At 33.5% G+C, this 21938-nt stretch overlaps 1 protein-coding gene across 7 annotated transcripts in view; it reads right to left on the bottom strand.

The window, feature by feature from the left end:
* Positions 1-21938, bottom strand: part of BRINP3 (BMP/retinoic acid inducible neural specific 3) — a 347922-nt gene that overhangs the window by 135372 nt on the left and 190612 nt on the right. For all 7 annotated transcript variants that reach the window (XM_081039064.1, XM_081039061.1, XM_081039059.1 and 4 more), the window contains one exon: positions 11409-11599. In XM_081039064.1, the coding sequence (XP_080895190.1) occupies positions 11409-11599 (191 nt within the window). The remainder of the gene's footprint in view (positions 1-11408; positions 11600-21938) is intronic.

The raw sequence follows: 21938 nt of genomic DNA, 5'->3' as shown, positions 1-21938 counted from the left end.
AATATGATTAAAACAAAGAAAATAAAAGAATGTTTACAAGTGGCACTTATTTTTATTAAGAAGATACAAATATATCTATCTATAAATATATCTATATCTATATATCTATATTTACATCTAATTTGTGAATGAAAACAAATGAAACAACACTGGAAGGATTAACCAAAAACTTATGTCAACATTTAGCTAAAAGAAAGAGGTGACAGGATGGAGGGAAGACCTAAAAATTGGTTTTATTTATAAAAATAAAATTAAATCAAATAGAAAAATAATCTCTAAAAGTTAAAAGGAGAGGCTAACCCTACTAAATATATATTGTTTGTAAAACTAATGAAATCCATTTTTGGAATATATTCTGAGGGTAATAAAAGTACAAAAATCAATATACTTCATTGTGCAGCCCAACTGTAAGCAGGAATGGTAGTGGTATTGTGATTTTCTCCAGGACATATGGTTACATATAGGTGTATGGGCTCTCATTGTACAACTTTCTCTATTCGAGCATGTTTACAAATTTTCATTTAAGAAAAAATCATAATGGTACACGTGATTGAAACTCATTCTATGTTTGGCCCACATTTAAAATATACCATGTGTTTCCCTGAAAATAAGACCTAGCCAGACAATCAGCTCTAATGTGTCACCTGGAGTAAAAATTAATATAAGACCCGTTCTTATTTTACTATAGTATAATACCAGGTATAATATAACATAATATAATATAATATAACATAATATAATATAATATAATATAATATAATATAATATAATGTAATACTGGGTCTTATATAAGATAATACCAGGTATAATATAATATAATATAATATAATATAATATAATATAATATAATATAATACCGGGTCTGGCTAGGTCTTATTTTCAGGGAAACGTGGTATTTATCTATAATTCAATTTTCTTAATTAGTAAGCTCATGACTTTAATATTATAACTTAAATGAAATTATGTATGATTTGATAAAATCAGATAATTCCATTTAGAAAATACATCTAAAAAGACAAGTTCAGCCTCACTGCATTCATAGTGTTTTCTAGATTCTTCTATATAGAAGTTGAACTACCTATATATAAAAAAATACATCAAATATTTTATCCAATTCAGTAATATATAAAATTCAATATAATTGGTTCAAAAAGAATATTGGACCCTATTCAATATTCTTTTGCCTTCTGGGGATGCAAGAAAGATATTTGCATGTGAAGAGACACATCCTTGCTATGTCTCTCTTTGCAGAGTAGTGAATTTTCCCATTACTGGACGAGTCCACCTTTAATTGCAAAACTATACGTTGTTGAGAAGAGAAAATCAGACCCCTAGAATGGATTTTTTCATTGGGTTATGAGGTGCGAGAATAAAGAAAAAAATAGAATTTATCGTTACAGTTTAGATGTACGTGTACCAACTACTAATGCCAAACAGATTTGGGTTCTAATGCTGGCTTCTATTTAGTAAGAGGATGACCTTGAATTAGTCATCCTGAGTATAACTTGACTCAGATTACTCTTACATAACATGAGCAGAGTATTCTTTCCACAAAGAGCAGCTGTAAGCATGTGACTGACAATATCTGTAAAGGGTTTAGAACATCACTAGAATGGAGTAAGAATTCAAAAGTTGTTAACACGCTGTTATTCTCTTTTATGCACCACAATTCTTTAGTACTGCATAAAGCAACTCTTTCCATATCTGGAAATTGCTAGTAATTTTAGCTATTCTGTCCTAATTATGATGAAGGGAAGCCTGCCTTTCTACTTCTTTTACAAATTCATTAACCCCAGTCCGACAGTTTGCATTCACATACAGAAAATAAATATCTCCCAAAATAGCCCTTTAAGTTCTGTATCCCCCTATAATTCTTCCGATGAAATATTCCAAAAAATGTATTTGTTAATAGGAACTCAGTTGAATTGTAACTCACCCAAAAATAAAGTAGCACATGCATATTTAAAAAGTGAATTAAAACTAATTTTATTTAAAAAATATTTTGCAAATATTAGACTGATCCGTGATACAGTTGGAAAATGACACCTAACAAGAGCTAGAAATCACTATTTCAGAGAGGTCCTTTGTAACAATATGAATGATAAAAACAAATATTATGTTTAAGGAGAAATAATGGCCCATAATCACCAGCAAGACTAAGAGGAGTGTTCATTTTCTATCTACTCAAGACTAAAAAAAAATTTCCTCTGCTTTTCAAAGACTCCACATTTGTTTGTAAACTGATAAACACAGATAAATGGGTTGGCCTTCCTTTACTCTGAGAATATATATTATAGACAACAAGAAAAAAATTTAAAAAAATGTACCTCTTAATACATTTTTATTACTAATTATACTGTTTATCCTTTTTATTTTTTAATTTGATGAAACTGTGATATCATGAGGGAAAGGAAAGCATGAGTTTTGGGGTCAGGAGTATGAGCGCTAAGTCCCTCCACTTGGCTGCGGGGCTTTGGTGAAGGTCCACCTGTCCTTAGCATTCCCATCTGGAAAGCAGGCAACATCCTCCTCTCAATTGGTTGAGAAGATGAAACAATGTAATTCCACTCTACAGCCTGGCAGAACACATAAGTATTGTGTGTATAATAAATGTTGGTTTCCTCTCCTTTCCTTCCTTCTTAAGGCCTAACGGTAAATGAGGAGGTTTTAAATTTTCACAAGTAAGCATTTCATAGCTATTGAACTTCCCTACAGGAACACAAACAGTCAAAATTGTTTGCTAGTGGATTTTGTAATCGAGATAGATATATGGGTTTATTAAAGACAGTAGTTGGTTATCCCTTCTAATAACCAGATAAAAATATTTCAGTCACAAATTGTTTGTGGTTCTTCTCCACCGTGGAACATTGTTGCTTCAGTCTTCCTGCCATTGAAGCAAGTGACGCCACTTAAATCAGCACAATTGTTCCTTTAAGTTTTATGAATACCTTGTTTTAAACAATTACTTAACAATAGACCAGACACTTTGACAGGGCCACTCAATATCTATGGAAAATAGGCCTATTTCTTTTCCTCTAAAAGAAACTTTTTTTGGGGGGAGGAGAGGAAGGAGGCTGTTTATTTTTTTAATTATACACAACTGCAATGCTTTTGTGATATTTATGGTGTTCACATTTTTATGGCTCGTACAGTCTTAAGAAACAATGCATTCTCAACTGTAATTGTAAATCTCTCTCAAGTATTCGATTATAAAAGTATATTAGAATTCTATGTAAATAAAAATATTCAGGTTTGAAAACCGAGATATTATTCAATCAACTGAAAAATTTTTGTTCAAATATTATTTGCATTCATCTTTCTTTTAAGCCAGCTGTAGTTCAAAAGCATGGCATGAGTTCCAAAGGGCATCCAGCTATTTTGGAAAAACTAAATGTGATTTTGAAAGTAAAAAGGATAAATGATATGGATATAAAAAGACATGATTATTTCACATAGAAATCATGCAGCTGTGTCTTTGACAACTAAAATACTGTGAGAGTTGATGGACATTAAATGCACATAGTGAAAGATGCTTTCATAGAGTATGAGAAACAGGACAAGAAAACAAACAAAAAAAATCTGACTTTAATGTTATCCTATGATCAATTCATAGGAAAGATTAAGTACATTTGATGTGTTGTGGATCTTACAATGATGTACGTTTCTGTTCTGAACTTCAAATCATCTATGTTGTGTCCAGGAAGAACAGAAATTAAAGAACTTTTATACTATTATTTCACTTTTCACTTGGATTTTCTCAATTTTCATTCTCATTTCTATAATTACAAAAGGTAGGATAAAGAAACAATGGATAAGAGAATGAGCTAAAGAATCCTAGGGATAATTCAGTAATGATGATGTGACAGATTGTGTTATTTTTTTCCACCATCATCAATTGGATTAAAGGTCCATTGTAGACTTCTCTATGAGGGGTCCATGGATGAATTCCTTTAACCTGGTTTTGGAAAGGAAGATGCGTAGGCCAGTTGAATACGTGCAAACCAGATATGGCATGATCTAGGGCAAGTTTTGAGACTCTTGGCAAAGTTACAGCAGTTCTTTTGCTTTTCCCCTCTGCCAGGAAGACAGCGTGTCCCAAAGAGGGCCTTCTTCAGCTTGATTCCCAGAATGAGGAGACACCCAGAGAAGAATTCACAGGACAACCACAGTCAAAACACTTAATATTACAGAGACACAACCATATAATTATAATCAACTGAGATTTCAGTTTGTTTTACCCCTTGCAATGAAGCTAACTCTTATAGGTTGGCTGTATGTTACTGTATTTTATTTATTTATTTTTAATTTAGTTTAGTTTTTTATGGCCACTGCCCTTGGGTTAGTTTGCCGACCTATAATGTTTACCATTCCACCTAGAAAAGAAAGGTGCATTTATGGCAGATGTCTTCCTGGTCATTTAACTTCCTTCCACTTGAAGATCTTATAGTGAATGTCGGTTTTGCTTTTGTGTCAGCTTTATTTACAAAGGACTGCTGCTGTTTAAGGAGAAATCCTTCTCACAGAAATAACCATTGCAAACATAGCTTAAATGTAATTGTAGGTTTTATATTTGATGTATCCTTTTAGCTCAAAAATGTTACTTATTTTTGGTAATGGCAGATCCCTTGTACTAAAGTCTTACCATCTTTTGGGTATTACTGCCCTTTTGAAATTATATTTCACTTTTCACAGGGTTTGCTTTGCTTTCACTACTAATGATCTTCCTTCCATAACATGTTAAACTGCATGTGTCCTGATGATATCTATCTTTCCACTAATAGTGTTACAGAAAATAAGACAGTATTTTAGAAACAAATAGATATAAGGGAGAAAATTTTTAGAAAAATAGACTTCTAATAAGAAGCAGAGACAAATATATAAAGACAGTAAAAAACAGACATGTTGGCTTAATACCAATTGGCATCTGAGAGATATTAAGGGAAGGAATAGCTAGACTTACACAGGTTGAAAAAGGCACATAATATGTTTTGCAAAACACTCTAAAGAAAAGCAACTGATCTGGTCATTATTAATGGTTACCCCCCAAAAAAACATCTGAAAAATGTCTAAACAAAATTGCCTACATGCCACATAACATCCTTTGTGAAAAAATGACATGAATAAAGAAGGATTGGAAATAAGTCGTTTCAATGTTAGATGGAATGAATCTACCCTGAGTGAAACACAATTAAGTGACTTCTATTTTGGAGCTGTTTACAAACAATGCTGTAATGAATAATATTGTGATGCATAGTTAACAGGATCCTGCTATTATGTTGGTAAAATTAATTAATTCTCAGAAGGGAGATTCCTGGAACACTTAACAACAGTTTGAATGTATGTAGAAACTCTAAACAGTGCTGTTCTAACTTAATGTGCGTGTACACATCACCGGGAGATCTTGTTAAGGTATAGATTCTGATTCACGAATCTGAGATGGAATCTGAGATTCTGCATTTCTAACAAGCTCCCAGGTGGTGCAGCTACTGCTGGACCATGGACCACACTCGAGTGATGAGGCTGTAAATCATGGTAAAACTTATTACCAGTTAAATGTCTGTCTTTATCAGTGGCCTGTGTGTTCCTTTAAGGAAGGTCTGGGGAGTTTAACTGTTATAGGTAATTCAGTACATTTTTGTGAAATCCATGAGCAGGGATTTATCTACCTTAGCAAAGTGCTATAAAGAAGAATAAGAAAAATATAACCAAACTTATAACATTTTAAAAGTTAACTTTTATCTTTTGATTTAGTTACCAGGGGAAATTATTAAGATCAACTGACATAATTTTAATCTCATTTTCTTCTCTGTTATCTTCAGTATCTACATATATAGTTTCAAGTCATTTTAATAGCTAACTTTTATAAACAAAAGTTAATTAACAATTATTGTTTTAACTTCAAAATGTTCACTTTCTTTATCAGAGAAACATGAGAGAGAGTGACAGAGAGAGAGAAAAAGAGAGACAGAGAGAGAGAGAGAGAGAGAGAGAGAGAGAGAGAGAGAGAGAGAGAGAGAGAGAGAGAAGAACCAGTATAATTAATATTAAGTAGTATGAGTAAATATTTAGTTTTAAAAACCAGTATGGCAGTCTTTTTCCCCTTCAGTGCGATTATTTTAATGATTCCCTGGGATATGAAGCATCATGAAATATATTTTTTCCCTTCCAGTTCTTTTTCTTAAAAGAGAGTCATCATTCTAACAGAGGAAATAGTTCTATGCATTCTCAATAAGTATTCATATTTGCTTCTGAAATAAATTGCATATATTATTGGCACATTTATTGCCTTAACTATGTTACAGTTAAAATGAATAATGGGATTTTTTTTTACTTCCTAAGTTGAGACAAGGTGAAAATGAGAAAGACAGAAGTTGAATTTTGAAAGAAGGTGGTGTATGACATACAATTAAAAACTATTTTGTGGATACTTCATAGAGAATGTAATTCACATGGAGATAAGTGTGAATTGAGTATTTCTGAAATTAAATGAGGATATTTAGATTTCTTATACTTTTGGGGATGCAAGAAAATAGAAAAAATAATTTGATATTCTAACCACAGATATCTTACTACCCGACCTCTGACTTCTGCTCTTTCTTTGAAAGAGATAAACACACAAATAATATATGGTAAAACTTTCAGGCCAAATAAACTATTTTGCAGGCTTAGTTATTTATACACTGTGTCGTCATAGAAGTCATATTCATTATTTTAAATAACTATTCTAGTAAGTTAATACTGCTTTGGTCATCAATCATGCATTTTTTTTTATTATATCTATAGTGAAAATATGTTCTAAATGTAAACAAAATTAAATATCTGATGAAATGCTTAAGATGAGCAATATGGTAATCACAAGATACATTCTCATATGAAGCACTGTCAAAATTTTTTTCAAAAACACTCAAATAAAAAAATAGTAATTATTTCCACTAAAAATTGAATTATGATTTAAAACCCTGCATTCAACACCAGTGGTCCAACTGGATTTGTTTTTCTGTTGCTCAAAATGAAACAAACAAAAAAATGTAAATTAACAAATCAGTATATTACTGATTTGCTCCTTGAATAAATTTTGGTCCAATTTTAATGAATATCTCTATCAGGAAAAGCGTACCTTTTCGTGCATTCATTTTCATGGGAAGCTATTTCCCCAATCTCTGCTCATTGTCCCTACATCGCTGACTCTGCCCAGGAAGGGGCAAAGTTAACGGCCAGGTAGTGTCCGGAAGGGGTGGGCATGGGTAGCCCTGCCTCTTTCTGCTCTTTCTCTCTGGATGTGTTGTCAGGAGAGAGAGCACGCTTCACTCTGCGGCTCCCAGCCTTGGGCTTTAGAGATGAGCCTCCTACAGGACACGCATGGGCTCCTGTCACGGTGAGTGGCTCAGGGAGACGTGTATGGGCAAGTCTGTGTAATTCTGGAGATGACAATCAGCTCATGTTTCAAATCACTAGAAATGTTTTGTTATAACACTTGTATACATTTTTGAATGTATACTTGTATACGTTTTTGAATGAAATTTTTGGTCCTTTTCAATTGGTCTAGAATCCAGGTCTTGTATTTTTTAGTGAACACCCTTTCTTTCCCTAGTAAGCCCCCCAATTTTTTTTTTTCCTCTATTCACTCATTTTTCTTTTTTTGTACTTTTATATTCATTACACAGATGTACTTTTAGTTCAGGATTTGTCATATATTTATTATAAATAAAATATAAAAACAGTCATGAAATATATTCCATAGCTAAAAAGTCAATATATCCTCGGAGTACAATCTTTTTCCAGATTGATTCTGCAAATTGAGTAGCTTATTTAGCTATTTAAATGGTAATAGTATTTACATGCCATTATCCAAAGAGAAGCAGGCTAAATTTATATATTGATAAATAGTCTGGAAGTTATAAGATGAAATAAATGGGGAAAATTATATATAACAAAGAAGTGTTTTGTAATTGATTTGTCCCTATAGAAAGATAATTCAATCACTGGCTTCATTTGTCATACAATATCCCACCGAAAGCTTCAAATATGCTCTCCAAAGTTTTATGTCTAAGTCAATATGACATATGAAATAACTCGGGGCAGCGGGGGTAGGGAGGGAGAGGGCATTATTTATTATATTTCCTTTTATTACTTTACCGCTGGTAGTATTTTGCACTGAACTTGTTTTAAAAAATGTTTAAACTTAGTTGAAAATCTAGTTAGGAAACACCTATTTATAAGATAACTGGCTTTTTGTTGAAAATGTTTGCTTCCGTACATGACATCTTCAGTGTGTTAATATTAGACTTGTGCCTTAGTCTTAGTTAATTAAGGAGAGAGAGAGGATTAGCTCAAGTTAAACACCATCAATCTCATTTTTTTTTTAAAGGAGGAATACAATTTCATGTTCAATCAGGTAAAACATATGAAGCTCAAATATACTTCTAGAAACAAAAAAGGTTTACTGTAATTACAACAGCAATAATTTAAAAATTGCCTGAAACCAACCTGGTATACACATTAATTACAAATAGTTTATATCCTTCAGCTACTTAAATAATTTCATGCGTTTTAGCTAAATTGTTAACATCACTCAACGGATATTCCTGAAGAGAAATATAAGTAACATTTAGAGAAGAAAATTAATTGCGATAGAAAATACCAGGAACATTAAAGCCCCGAAATACTCAGAGATTAGAAGGTGAGTGAGAGTGCGGCAATTCTACCCATCCTCTTAAAACAAAATGAAAAAAAGCTTGAACAACACTTCTAAACAATTGAAGTAAAGCAATTTTGAGAGAGCATTTTGCAGTCATTAGAATAGTCAACCTGAAAAAGTGATTTAATTTCACAAAAAAACTGCAAAACGAAAACTAATCTTAAGGCCACAATATGGCATCCATAATGCCAAAACGATGAAACAAATCGAAAGGTGACCATAATTTTCATACTAAAGAACAAAAATGTCCATGATGTCACCTCTCCTCTTTGACCTCTCTGCCTTCCCTCTGTCCCTTCCTTTCTTCTTTGGAAGATATATGTTATGTTTTGAAATTCTTCTAGGTATCCAAAATTGTTGATACAATGGTAATGAATCCTTTTATGTTTTTCAAAACCACTAGATTTTTTTTAAGTGAGAAGTTACAGAAATCATTTTTTACTTTTACTTCAGATGTGATTGCATTCATTGTAATTGACATTACTAAACCAAATAGACAACTGTCACAGAATACATTTTCATAAGTATTGGGATACTTGGTCCTTTTTTTGGCTGTACACACTACCATAATAACACTGTCTGCCATTAACACCAATCTTCCAGAGACTGTCACACAAGTGTTTCTCTCCACCTTTTTCCTCAAAAAAACTAAGTATCAGAGTAGTACATAGTTTTTAAACCTTCACAATTGGTAAAAATAAATAAAAGGGTGGGTGGGGGGGACATAGTCAGTATTCAACCCCAGGTTTGTCAGATCTCTTTGTCTTATTATTTTAGTGTTTCTCATTTATGGTGGAAGGTAATGGAAAGATAGCATGTATTCAGGGCCAGACTTTTCTCTGTGCCTGAACCATCTACATCTTTCACCTTTTAATTCCTTAACGTGACACGGCAGACTTCTCAAAGTGCCCAGGGACGCACCCTTTCCTACCCTCTCCATGCCCTGCTCCCCGGTCTCGCTGGTAGCCTTATTCTCTCCAATTCTGAATCTGTATTTGTTTAACTGACCCGTTTGTCTCCCTGGATTTGCTTTTTTCATGTAGTCTGCTTCTTGAATTAGATCTCAATTATCTTCAGCATATATCATACTTTTGAGATTTATTTAGTGAACTGGACAACCTCAGCCTCCCATCAAAGTGTAGTTTCACTTATTTATTCACGTAACAAATACGTAATGAGAACCGATTGTATGCCAAACACTATTGTAACTATGGGGGCAAATATAATCAAGGTCCCTGTTTTCAGGACAATGTACAGGAATGACAGACACACCAGGAAACAAAGAAAACATTTTCACATAATAATAAGCACTATGAGGAATGCAAAGTAAGATCATGACAGTGGTAGAGAATATCAGTGGTCCACCAGGCACTGTTGCTGATAAGATGGTCAGGAAAGGCCTCTCTGAGAACGTAAAATTGGAGCAGAAAAATGTGAAGATCATTTGTGGCTGACAAATACAGGATGATGAGGAAAGAGAAAAGATGAGGTGAGATGAAGGCCATTGTAAGATCATTCATACAGCGCCTTATAAGCCATAGCAAGACACTTGAATATTATTTCAAGTGGAGAGTGATAGGTTTTAATGAAAACAAAACACTTTGACCTGATTTGAGTTTTTAGAAGATCTGTGTGGGGGATGGATTGTAGGACGATTCTGGGAGAAACAGGGTGTTTACTTTGAGGATTTCCAGGTAGAAGTCAGGAAAGAGTTCGCTGTATATTCTGGAGTAATAAACTGACATGGCTAGCTGACAGATTAGACTGGTAGGAACAGAAAAGAGTCATCTTCCAAGACTGAGAAAATAAAGAGGGGTGGTCGTTCATGTCACCTCAGCATGGGTGCAGATCAGCCCGTCTGTCTCCCAGAAACTGACTGAGAAGCTGACAAGGGAGCAAAGAATCACTGTTTTCATGGTTTCCCTAGTTAATCTTTCCCAATGCTGTTCATTCTAGGAAAGAGTCACATCCATTTCTAAATGGAATGGGTGCACATTACTTGAAGTCATACACAAAATTAAATGCAAAGCAATTCTGGGAATTAAGTTTTAGGCAAATGTCTTATTTTTCCTATATTACCTCCCAGAATGTCATCTAAGTGTATTGAAAAGGCTGAGTTATATATCACCAAAATAAAACATGTATCGGATGATAGTAAATCCTAGCTTTCTTAATTTTTACAAATTTATACATTGATGGAGGAAGAAGTTACATTATTAACCTTTACTTTCACATTATGCATCATAATTGATATGTATCACTCTTTTCATATCATATACCAACCACAATCAAAAATACTCAAATGGTGCCAAAAAAGGTAATTTTAGACCATCAGCATTTACTCCAGAAAACCTTTCCCGCTTTCTGTAACCAGAAGTGATGACTCCCAAATGAAATCTGATTGCCTATTCTTCATTTTTAAAACACAATTTAGCACATCTCTTTGCATTATATTGTGTAATAACTATGCCCATATTTAATGCATGCTATTAGGTTGTAAATAGCTCTCAGGCGGAAACTGAGACTCATCTACCTCACTGCTGTGAACACCCTCCGAGGCATTTAGTAATAACTCAATAAATGTGTTGAATAACTTAATGAATTCTAGAACTATTCAAACTGCAGCTGTCCAGATTAATCAACACTCCTTGATTTATACAGTTTGCACACACAAGCACACACAGGCACAAGTATTTTCAAAGAGTCGTACCTCCCAGAGTAGCAGATAGCAAGAAATGTGTCCCATATTTCTTGATAAGGTTTTCAGTGATTTGCTGAAGGGTAGGTCGACGTCCCAAAAGTCTTATGTTGCGGAAGAATTCTGGGGCAAGAGGCAGAGGGGAGCCAAGGAAATGTCTTCTCTCAACTGCAAGGTTATTTACTTTCCAGCGGCCAAACTCCCTGAAAAGCAAATTTATTTTTTATTCATAAATACATAATCTATCTGAATGCTTTCATTTGAAAAGTTCACTTGGTAGTTTAGCTGGGGTCACTACATTACAATGCTTCTTGCTTGTAATAATCTGTCATGTGCTACGAGGAGGAGAAGCGATAGTGATAATTTATTTAACTGGAGTAAATATTCTAAAACCAACTAATGGAGAGGAAAAAATAAGCCACTTAAACAGCTCCCACTGATTTGTTTTTCTCCTGAGGAAAGACATACTCATAAAAATGATTTCATTATGCATAGGATATGAATGTAGATTTATTTAAAAAACGATAAAAAAACTAAGGTAATTTTTTTTTCATTTTCTAAGGGAAATTGAGAAAAGAGAGAATTAATTTATTTTCATCACGCTAATGATTCCTTTCTGCATTCACTTTAGAGTGGGAACTTGTAAAACTTCAAGGATATTATGGAGGTCTGGAAGAATTTTAAAAACGCAATCAAAAGAAAAAATGGGTGGTGGTTGTTGTTGTTTTACAATAATTATTGTTGACAACATATTTTGATAGCCAAATTCAACTTGATTAGCAATTTCTGGAGTGGCAAAATGACTTTTAGGGTAGATTAGGGCAAAGTAGAAAAATGGCAGGTATGGTTTTAAAAGAACTTTAACAGATTTATTTCATTTTCTGAAATCAGTTTATAGCACTAATTTAATGATTATTAATGATCACTATTTATTGTCTATTATTGCCAGAAATCTTATTAGTAGAATATAAGAAAACCTCTTATCTCAAAGGCTCAAAGATTATACCAAACAAGATAAAACAGGGATGCACTAAGTGCAATTCAAAGGCTTTATAACGGTTTTTACGTGGAAAAAAAAATACAAGTGGGACAGCCAATTATTTAGCAAAACTTTTCTACTCAATGTATCACTATTCTTTGGTATGAATATTACCAATCTAACTCATTTTGAATATGTTTTCTCTTCCCTTTGATTCACAGACCTTGGAAGGCTGTGGATGAGATTCCAGGGAGCTTTCTTCAGCCCTCGGGTGCCTTTTATTACCTCGGTCTGCTGACCTCCATTAAGTTTATAGTCACGGCTCACCTTCTAACATTTCAGTTGGACAGAACACTCTGCCACCCCACTTAGACTTCTCTCTCATGCAACAATCAAAAGAAAGGACAAACTCTGGGAGTATCACCAAACTGAGATCAGAACTGATCAAGCCATCAACTAAGTCAATTATTTAATGAAAACTAGTATTGTTAATAACTACAGAAAATTGTTACCTTAATTTCAAGAGCTAATCCATAATCCAAAATTCTTCTCTTATATTTTTTTAAATATAAAAATGAAGTAAAACATTACGCTTTCCGTGGTGTATATCCAAAAAGTTTAATTTGTGTGGGAATCATAAATGTCAATTTCAGATCTGAGATCTTTCATTTCCACTCACCACATTTGGTTTGGACTGTAATGATACATGAACACCGTTATAATCTCTATAATATTTTGGTCAAAATCCATATAGACAGTACTGAATTAATCCTGTCGTGTGGTGATAAGGGCCCTTTCAGTAAAGGAAGTCATCTCTGGACACTTGAGGGCCACACTGTGCACCTTAGCCATTAGATATGAAGACAAATCCTTAGTCTCTCTTGCTTGGGCACAGGATAAGGTTCCATTCATCGGTGTCTTTTACAGTCAGGGTGGCCATCCATGTGGCTTACTTTGACCAATAAAGGATGAGCGTGTCCTTCTGGGACTTGGATCAAAAACGATGGTCGGAATCCCCATCCCGCACACCCACTCCTCCAGCTAACTGGGGTAAACAAGGGCATGAACTAAAAAGAAATCTGGTCACCTAAACCTACCAAGATTTGGGGTTCATTACTTGGTTTATTTGCTTGCTTTCTAACAATATAACCTGGTACATCACGACTGATATAGAATATCCTGACATCGGGATAAACTGAGAAGGTACTAAGGATCTAATGATTGTACATAAATTGGAAACTTATGGGTGCATTTTTGTTTGTTTGTTTATTTGTTTTCCTTTCCTGAAGATAAGATTCACCTCAGTTGCAACTAACCCAGGCATTCATTAAATTTTGGAAAAAGAATGCAACGAAGTGCCGAATTGAAAACATGCTGTCAGGGATGGTTATCATGAGAGCGTTTTACCTAAAGGCATCTAAGGTCTCCACCCAGATATCTGATGATTATATTAAATAAGAACATTGTTGTCTTCAACTAAATGCAGCATTCTACCCGAAGCCTTCACAGAACATAAATATCTTCCTATCATAACCTTTGGAAGTCTTTAAAACAAATAGGCACGATCATTAGTTTTTAATGCAACTCAGCCCCTCTAGAAATAGTTATTTTACAGAACACACAAATGGGCTATAACCAGCTCAGCCAGAACATTACTTTGGAAATGTTTTTGTTGGCACTAAGGCACCTCTATTAGTTGATTAGAGTTGTATGTTCGCCTGCTAAAAATTCTGGCTTGCAAGCATCTATCATTAAGGTTGTCCACGTGATGTTTACTTTTCTAAACAATATTTATTACAATTTTATCCCTGCCCATCTCACAAAAAAACAATGGAAAACAAGAATGATAGCAACAAATTCTATTTAAATAATGCTTACATTACTGCCATATTGTCACTGACCTCTCTTAGTATATAAAATTTATGTGAATACAGAAATGTACTGAGTATATTTAACATATATGAACTACCATGATTTCTTTAAAATTACATATGAATATTTCATTCCAGGAAAATACAGAAGTTACCTCTGTTGATATTAGATATTTGGGACTCAATATCAAAGTAGAAGCAGCATACAAAATTTGCCAAGATTAGATTATGCAGTTGTAGAAAAGACTGATATTTATCTGCTAATTTACACTGCATAAAGTTGCTTGTCTGAGACCTACAGACTACTATTAAATTACTTTTTGCAATACTACATTTGTTGGCTTAGAATTTTAATTTTATCAATATTCACTGAAATTTGCAAACAGAACAGAATATTAAAACAAAATATTATACCCAAACACTCATCTACTGTGAACACATTCAGCATAAAAATCATAAATTGACTTGCCAATCTTTAATAGCAATAACCTTCTAATTACATCTGTAAAATCATACTGACCTTAAGAAATGCCAGTGATAATCAATAATAGTTTCCCATAATTTTATTATGTGGAACTGTTATATATAAAATTGGCTCTTTTAAACGTCTTTTTCTGTTATAGCTTCCACATAACACAAATGATGCTCTTTTCCATTTGGCCAATAAAAAGGGAAATGTCCCTAATGCCTGCATGACAGTAGCTCTAAAGCTAGTGTTTTGAAAGCAGCTGAATGCTAAGCAGTTGGCAGCGAAGAGAATCCACTCTTTCGCCTCCTGACCCTTGATACACCAACACATTTCTTTTTTTAAAATTTAACATTAGGGGCTTTTTAAAAAACCTTGGGAAGAATTTTTGGATGAGGCTAAGAATTTAGCAGAATGAATCTATGCACATGAAAGCACAATCACAAATATGATTTCTGTAAAATGTTTACATGAAGGATTTCTGAGAGGCACCGTTAATGACTGTTGTGTTTTGTATGAGCTGCCAAACTCAGATTAGAGAACACAAATTAGCATGATTGCAACAAAACACTGCCCGTCCCTGTAAAGCAATAGGAATTCATTGTAACTGTAGCCTCTTGACTATATCATTAAATCAAATAAGATGGAGGTGGGGTTATAGGGAATACACACACACACACACACACACACACACACACACACACACACATTTTTTTAATAACCTGCCCAGTTAGGAATTTATGATCAGATTCCTCTGTGAGGTTACTTTCTGTCATTGGGGTTGTCAGATTTATTACAGAGGACCTTCTTCATCCACAAATATTATGCCTGTTATCTGCAATGACTGTGGTCTTCCAATCATATGAAAGTCATTTTTCCCTTACTTATTCAACAAGGTAGTGCACTTACTATGCCCCTAGCACTACACTAACGTGGAGCTGCAAAAATTAATTATCTTCCCACCTTTTCAAAGTTCTTCTAGCTGGGATAATAATCAAAGGAACAGGGATCAACAGGAAAAAATGTCCACATTTGTTATATATGTATGTACATGCAAGGGTACCATAAGCATAAGAGACCCGAGAACATAGTGGGCAGTGAGGTTTCTCTGCCATTCTGGACTAAGGAGAGGGAAGCAGGGGTCTGGGATTTCAAGGGAAAGTTGGTAATTCACAGATGAGAGTTGATGAGAATAGATGAGAAAGAGCAAATATTCTGAACAAATTCTTGCTGGGTCACCCAGAAACAATGGGACACAGAGGGGTGTCAAACAAAGAGGTTTTGCTAAATTTCGAGAATATTTTAAAGAATGGTCTGGTGTGGCTAGTGACATATAATTCTACTTCTTAAAATATGTTATTGTTTTGGGCTATAAAATCACTGAAATTTATTTAATTTTATCTTATATGGTTTTAATATATTTTCTGTAATATAATAAATAGGGTTTTATTTGAAAATTTAAGGAAAATATCACAGAATTGAATTACATTGTCACTTCCATTATTCTCAAGGTAATTAATTTAACATAAATTAATGTAATAGGAATATACCACATGCCTGTACCCTCACAGATATAAATATAATGATACAGGTTTGGCAACTATTGATCAATGTAAAGAAGCCAAGAAACAGAAGCAAATGAGCTAAAATAAAATAGCTACTCTGATTCTCTCTCTAAAAAAAAAAAAGAAAAAGAAAAAAAGAAACAGAAATATGAATGTCTCTATTTTTTTGCATTTATAATGTAAAAATTAATTATTTTGGCTACTAAGTGGAAAATATATGCATTTCATACATGAATTTAAATATTTGGGGAAGGTAACTGTTAGTTTTTCCAAAGAGAATGGATGTAGGCGTTGGATACATGAAGTTTCAAATTCCATCCTCACCAGTTCAAGTCACAAAATTCAAAGCTCTATGAACTTTAGCAAGTTCTTAATCTCACTGATGTACAGTCATTTTATTTATGAGCATAGGTCTAGTAATACGGACTCTGTAGATTTTTGAAGAAGTAAAATTTGTAACACAGCTAAAATGGTGTAAGAAACACTGCCTCTTAGTAAACTTTGGTATGTGTATCATTGTGAAGTTATAGATTTGTATCCCAGGATTTCAATTTGTTAAATATATATATATATATATATATATATATATATATATATATATATATATACACACACACACACACACACACACACACACACACATATATGTATACATGTATATGTATATGTGTATATATATATATATATATACGTGTATATATATATGATAAGATTGAGTGGAATTAAGAAGTAAAACTTAAAAGAAAACATTTCTCAATAAAACCAACGGAAAGAATCTGCAAATTGTTCTTCTTGGTCCAGACAGACCAGTAAGTTCAATGTACATGAAGAAGAATAAATACCAAAAGAATAGTGATCTGCTAATGAAAAATTAATCTGTTTTCGGATAACTTTTAAAAACATTTAAGCAATCATTTCACTGAGATTTCTTTATGATGACAAAACCTCTACCTTAAACATCAGATCAAACATGAATTACGACATGAAGCATGAATTACGCCAGCTCTCCAATTAATTATCTGAACTTGCAATAAATTACTTCATATAGTGCTTCATTTCAAGTAACGTGAAGTAAAAAGGCAAGGCCAAGGTTTCTGTTTTTCAGATACATTTTTAGAGACAGTGAATACAAATTGTCAATCTTTTCATAAAAATGTCCATAATAAAATGAGTTTTAAATAGTAAATCAATATCATAGAATACATATTTTTCCTGAAATAAGGTTTAAAATGTCTTAAAGAAAGCTTTTTCTTAAAATGTCATGATTTTCCCCACAGAGTTAAGGACAATACAAATGTTATAGTAGGTCACTGATTTTCAGATATATATAATACATTTCACCCTGCCAGTAATTTTATGTCTTTCATATCCGCATGTGGAGAAAAGGGTGGATACGATATGTGATGACAAAATACATTTTTAGAAAAATAAATAATCTAATAAACAAAGCAACAAAACCTCATAGACACATACAATAGTTTAGTGGTCACCAAAGGGTAAGGGGAGCATGAAATGTGAAGCATGTCCATTGGAATGGAGAGAACATACTGTGAGAGCAGTGATGGTGTTTAGTCTCCATTCATCAAAGGCTGTGGGGAGAGCATTCCTCCTACATCGGTTGTAAGAGGATCTTCATTTCAGTCTTTCCTACCTGTGCCAGCCACCAGGCAGGGGAAGGGCACAGAATTGTATGAACTCAATTCTCACCTTGCCAGGGGAGAAATAAATATATATATTATATTTATTTAGAAGACTAGTTGTCTTCTAAAAACATTAAAATGGATTTTTTTTTTTTTTTTTTTACCCATTACCAGGCAATACATTTAAAGTTAAAGTTTGACAGGTAAAAAACAACATTTTCGTATTAATGATAAAATAAATTTGGTTGGCAAGTGACTCTTACCTACACATGCCCTGGGGGTTGGGTTCCTCATTACAGCCTGGCAAGGGCAGAAGTCTAAGGTCCCATTTCGCCTCTGCTGAGGAGGCAGGGGGCGGCGATGGCAGGGAAGACAGAGTGTTTTTCTGCAGTGTCTATCTGGGATAGAAAGATGATTATCTAAAATTTTCTGTTGTGCTAGGTAACCCTTTTCTTGATCCTTTGGCTAGAAAGCAGACTCTTATTAAGGTGTTGATTTTATTTGTGTGTTTTGTTGTTGTTGTTGCTGTTTTTTGTTTTTCTTTTTCCTTTTTTTTTTCTTTTTTTGGCCTACATCCACTGGTGTTTCTGGTCTGAGGCTCCAAGTCTGAGATATACTCGTATGAGGCAAAAAGAAAACCCAGGGACTCATGACCTGTCATTGCTAGGGTTTCAATACCCCCACGTAGTCTACCTTCTTCTCTACAACTTTTAAAGTCTTCTTGGGTTTCTTTTATATATAATATCCAGGTGTTTCTTTAGTCATACTTAGTGGGAAAAATCAAGAAAACTACATTTCATTTATTTTGCTGGAGCAGGAGCTGCTATAACAATGCTAATATTTTTAAATAACTTTCAGTCCTTTTATAGTGGATAGTAAAAGTGTAATTGCATTTTTAAATACAAAACACTGCTAAGAGGCTAATAATCCTTTTAAATTGTAAAAAAGAAGTTAGTAAATTTTTAATACAGATGTCTGTGGAAAACGTTGAGTTAAAAATCTTTTCTGCCTATTTTGGATATGTTTCTGAAGATCTGAGGAAAAAATATAAAGAGAAAAGTATATGTAATATTTTAAAATCTTTTAGAGTTTTTGAAATATAAAAATATAAAAAAAGTTGGGAGCAAACAGAGTCAGGTGGATAAACCATCCCTTTGTACTTGTATAGATAATTGTTAGTAAAAGTACAATTGGAGTAATCTAAGGAAGAGTTATGTGTTCATTTAAGGGTAGAGATTTCCTAAAAATCTGTAGAAAGGTCATATGGCTGTATGGAAAATGCTCTTTGTTGAGTTTAAAAATGGAGCAGAAAACCAGACATTTTCCAATAAAATTTGTAACTTAATTATATATAATATAGATATAAATATACAAATATGGAATCCCATTTTCTGCCAAATATATTTTTGAGAAGATTTGTATATCTATATTCTTTGTAAGTATGTTTCTATGTTGAAAGTATTTTTAGTGATAGGTGTATAGGCAGGAGTTTTGCTTTGTTTTGTTCTTAAACTGGAAAGTTGTGGTAGTGATTGTCAAACACAATTTATCAAAGAAAAAACATATTTTACATTGTAAATTTAAAAATGAAGTCTTACAACAAAGAAATAAACCAAAATCAATTACAACAACAACAAAATTGTATAATGCTATATGATTCCAAGGCTTATTTACTTTTCACATTTTAAATATTCCCCGTGCCTCTTGTAAATTAGATTTGCTCTGGCTTAGACCATAAATGTGAAAAATAGCCAAGAATCACAGCACTACAGCGTTCCTCTAAATAAGATTGCTGTGTATCCTCAAATAAAACACATTTTCTCAGAATGCAGAAAATAGGCAGCTCCTATGTTCTGAATATTATTTTAAGTGTTTATTAGAAAACAAAATTAATGATGCCCATAAAATACCTTCCAAAGTATAGATTTTTAAGTGTTTTTGTAATCCATGAATTTGAGAGAAATATAAATTTAAAACATTAATATCTGAAATTAATCACCATATCACCATCAAAATGAGGAGAGGAGATTCAGAGGCATTCATTTATCCTACCGGAGGAGATAATGATAACTCTAATCATTAGACAACATATTTTAATTCTCCGAGTATGAGTATTGGCAGCAGATGGAAGTTAAATTTGTGTTTAATTTAATAGGAAGATCATGCCAAGAGGATCCCCAGAGAAGAATTAAATTTAAATTTTGTAGAAACGTTAATAATTTGATGTCCACATAAACATAAGATAAAGGGTGTGATGACTTTTCTGACTATTAATTTACCGACCATGTTTTATGGGAAAGACATATTTCAGGTGAGGTTAGTATGGCTGTAAAAGGGAAGGTGACCATACATCTGATACATTCTAACCAGAATGCTGCAACTAGGTAAAACAGAAAAATAGTCAATACAGACTGAAAAGGAAGGAGTAAGAAAATATAAATTAAATGTGAACAAATCATACTGCATTGTCATGCAATTATGACGGGGACACTGAAATGAGCTTTTACTGTCAAAAGCCAGTCATTTGTTGCATCGATTCAGTTTAGAATTAAAATTGCAATTAAGTATTCTAACAAGTGGCCTCACTCATTCCGGTTTGAGCTTGAATATCTATTTTATAAATAAGGTCTTAGGACTCTCCGGAAAGACCAAGATCAATTAAAAGTTAGTAAGGCCAAAAGTCCAGATGGTGCTGAATTCAACCAACTGAAGTGGGTTCAGCTCATTCTCATTATTCAATAATTCAGGTGATATACGTGAAAACCTGGCAAATTGGAAAATTGCTGGTAATTTACCCCGAGAATGGAAGATGATTCAGTTCCCCTAATTTCAGATTTAGACACAATAACTATCTTCTCTTTCCCCCTAGGTATTTTTGAAAGCAATTGACTCTATAATAAAAAAATGAAAAAAAGAAAAAAAACTATCAAAAGAAAATCAGATAATTTAATTTGTCCCATGGGTTAGCAATTCAAGTAAACATTCATATCAGTTGGAAAGCACGCAGTCCTCTAATATACAAGTAACACTATATATGGAATGAACTGATAAAGCTTAAACATTGAAAACTTGCACAGAGGAAGAATTCTATGTTCACATATTTTCACACTAAATTATTGTATGACTGAATAAATCACTTTATCACTTGGATTATTAATTTTCTATGCTATAAAATCAACCATATGGACTTAAAAATGAATTCAGCTGTCTTCTTATCTTTTCTTTCTAATTTCCCGCTTTGAATCTCCATAATTCTGTAGAAGAAAATTTACACACTTCTCAAGATTAAACGTAGTTCTAGGTATCTAGTATGTGATTGCTTTTATTTTACAAGGACTTATATATTGAAAATTCTTCTGTACTGCCATATCATATTGTGGCGACAGAGCCAGGAGTGCAGTTTCCAGGCTCTCGCTCGGCCTCACGTGGAAAGGTGCTGGCTCAGGAAGTAAATGGCCATCAACTGTGATCAGATGGCCATCAGCTGTGGCTAGTTGGCCGTCAGCTGTAACAAGTGAGGTATTGGTCACTAATATAACTGCCGTGGCTACGCTACCAGCTAATGGTGGCTGAGCTAGCAAGCACGGATTGCAGTTAGCAAGTGGGGTTGGTTGGTTGGCAGAGAAGCAGACGACAAGTTGCAAATCGTGTGGCTCCTGTTTCCTGTGTCTCCAACCCAGCCACCCACGAGACTATAGTGGTACGACTCCCCTATTTATGGCTCCGTGAGTGTTCTTTTTTGGCCTCACCATATCCTGCATTCTTATGTGGGCAGAAGGAGCAGAGACCCTGCATGACACCCTGCATGATACATGTGTATATACTTTAACAATAAAATGTTATTTGTTTGCATTTTTTGCAATATTCAACTGATACCATGACCTTAAAATTCACAAAATAAATTCAACTGATACCATGACCTTAAACTTCATAAAATTCAGGAAATATTTTATGACATTTAAATAATACATTATCTCAATCTTTACCAGTGCAAATTTTATAGCCTTGCTCAATAGCAAAA

This window comes from Rhinolophus hipposideros (genome assembly GCF_964194185.1).
Source record: "Rhinolophus hipposideros genome assembly, chromosome: 26".
Classification (NCBI taxonomy): domain Eukaryota; kingdom Metazoa; phylum Chordata; class Mammalia; order Chiroptera; family Rhinolophidae; genus Rhinolophus; species Rhinolophus hipposideros.
This window is presented reverse-complemented; position numbering and strand designations above follow the sequence as displayed.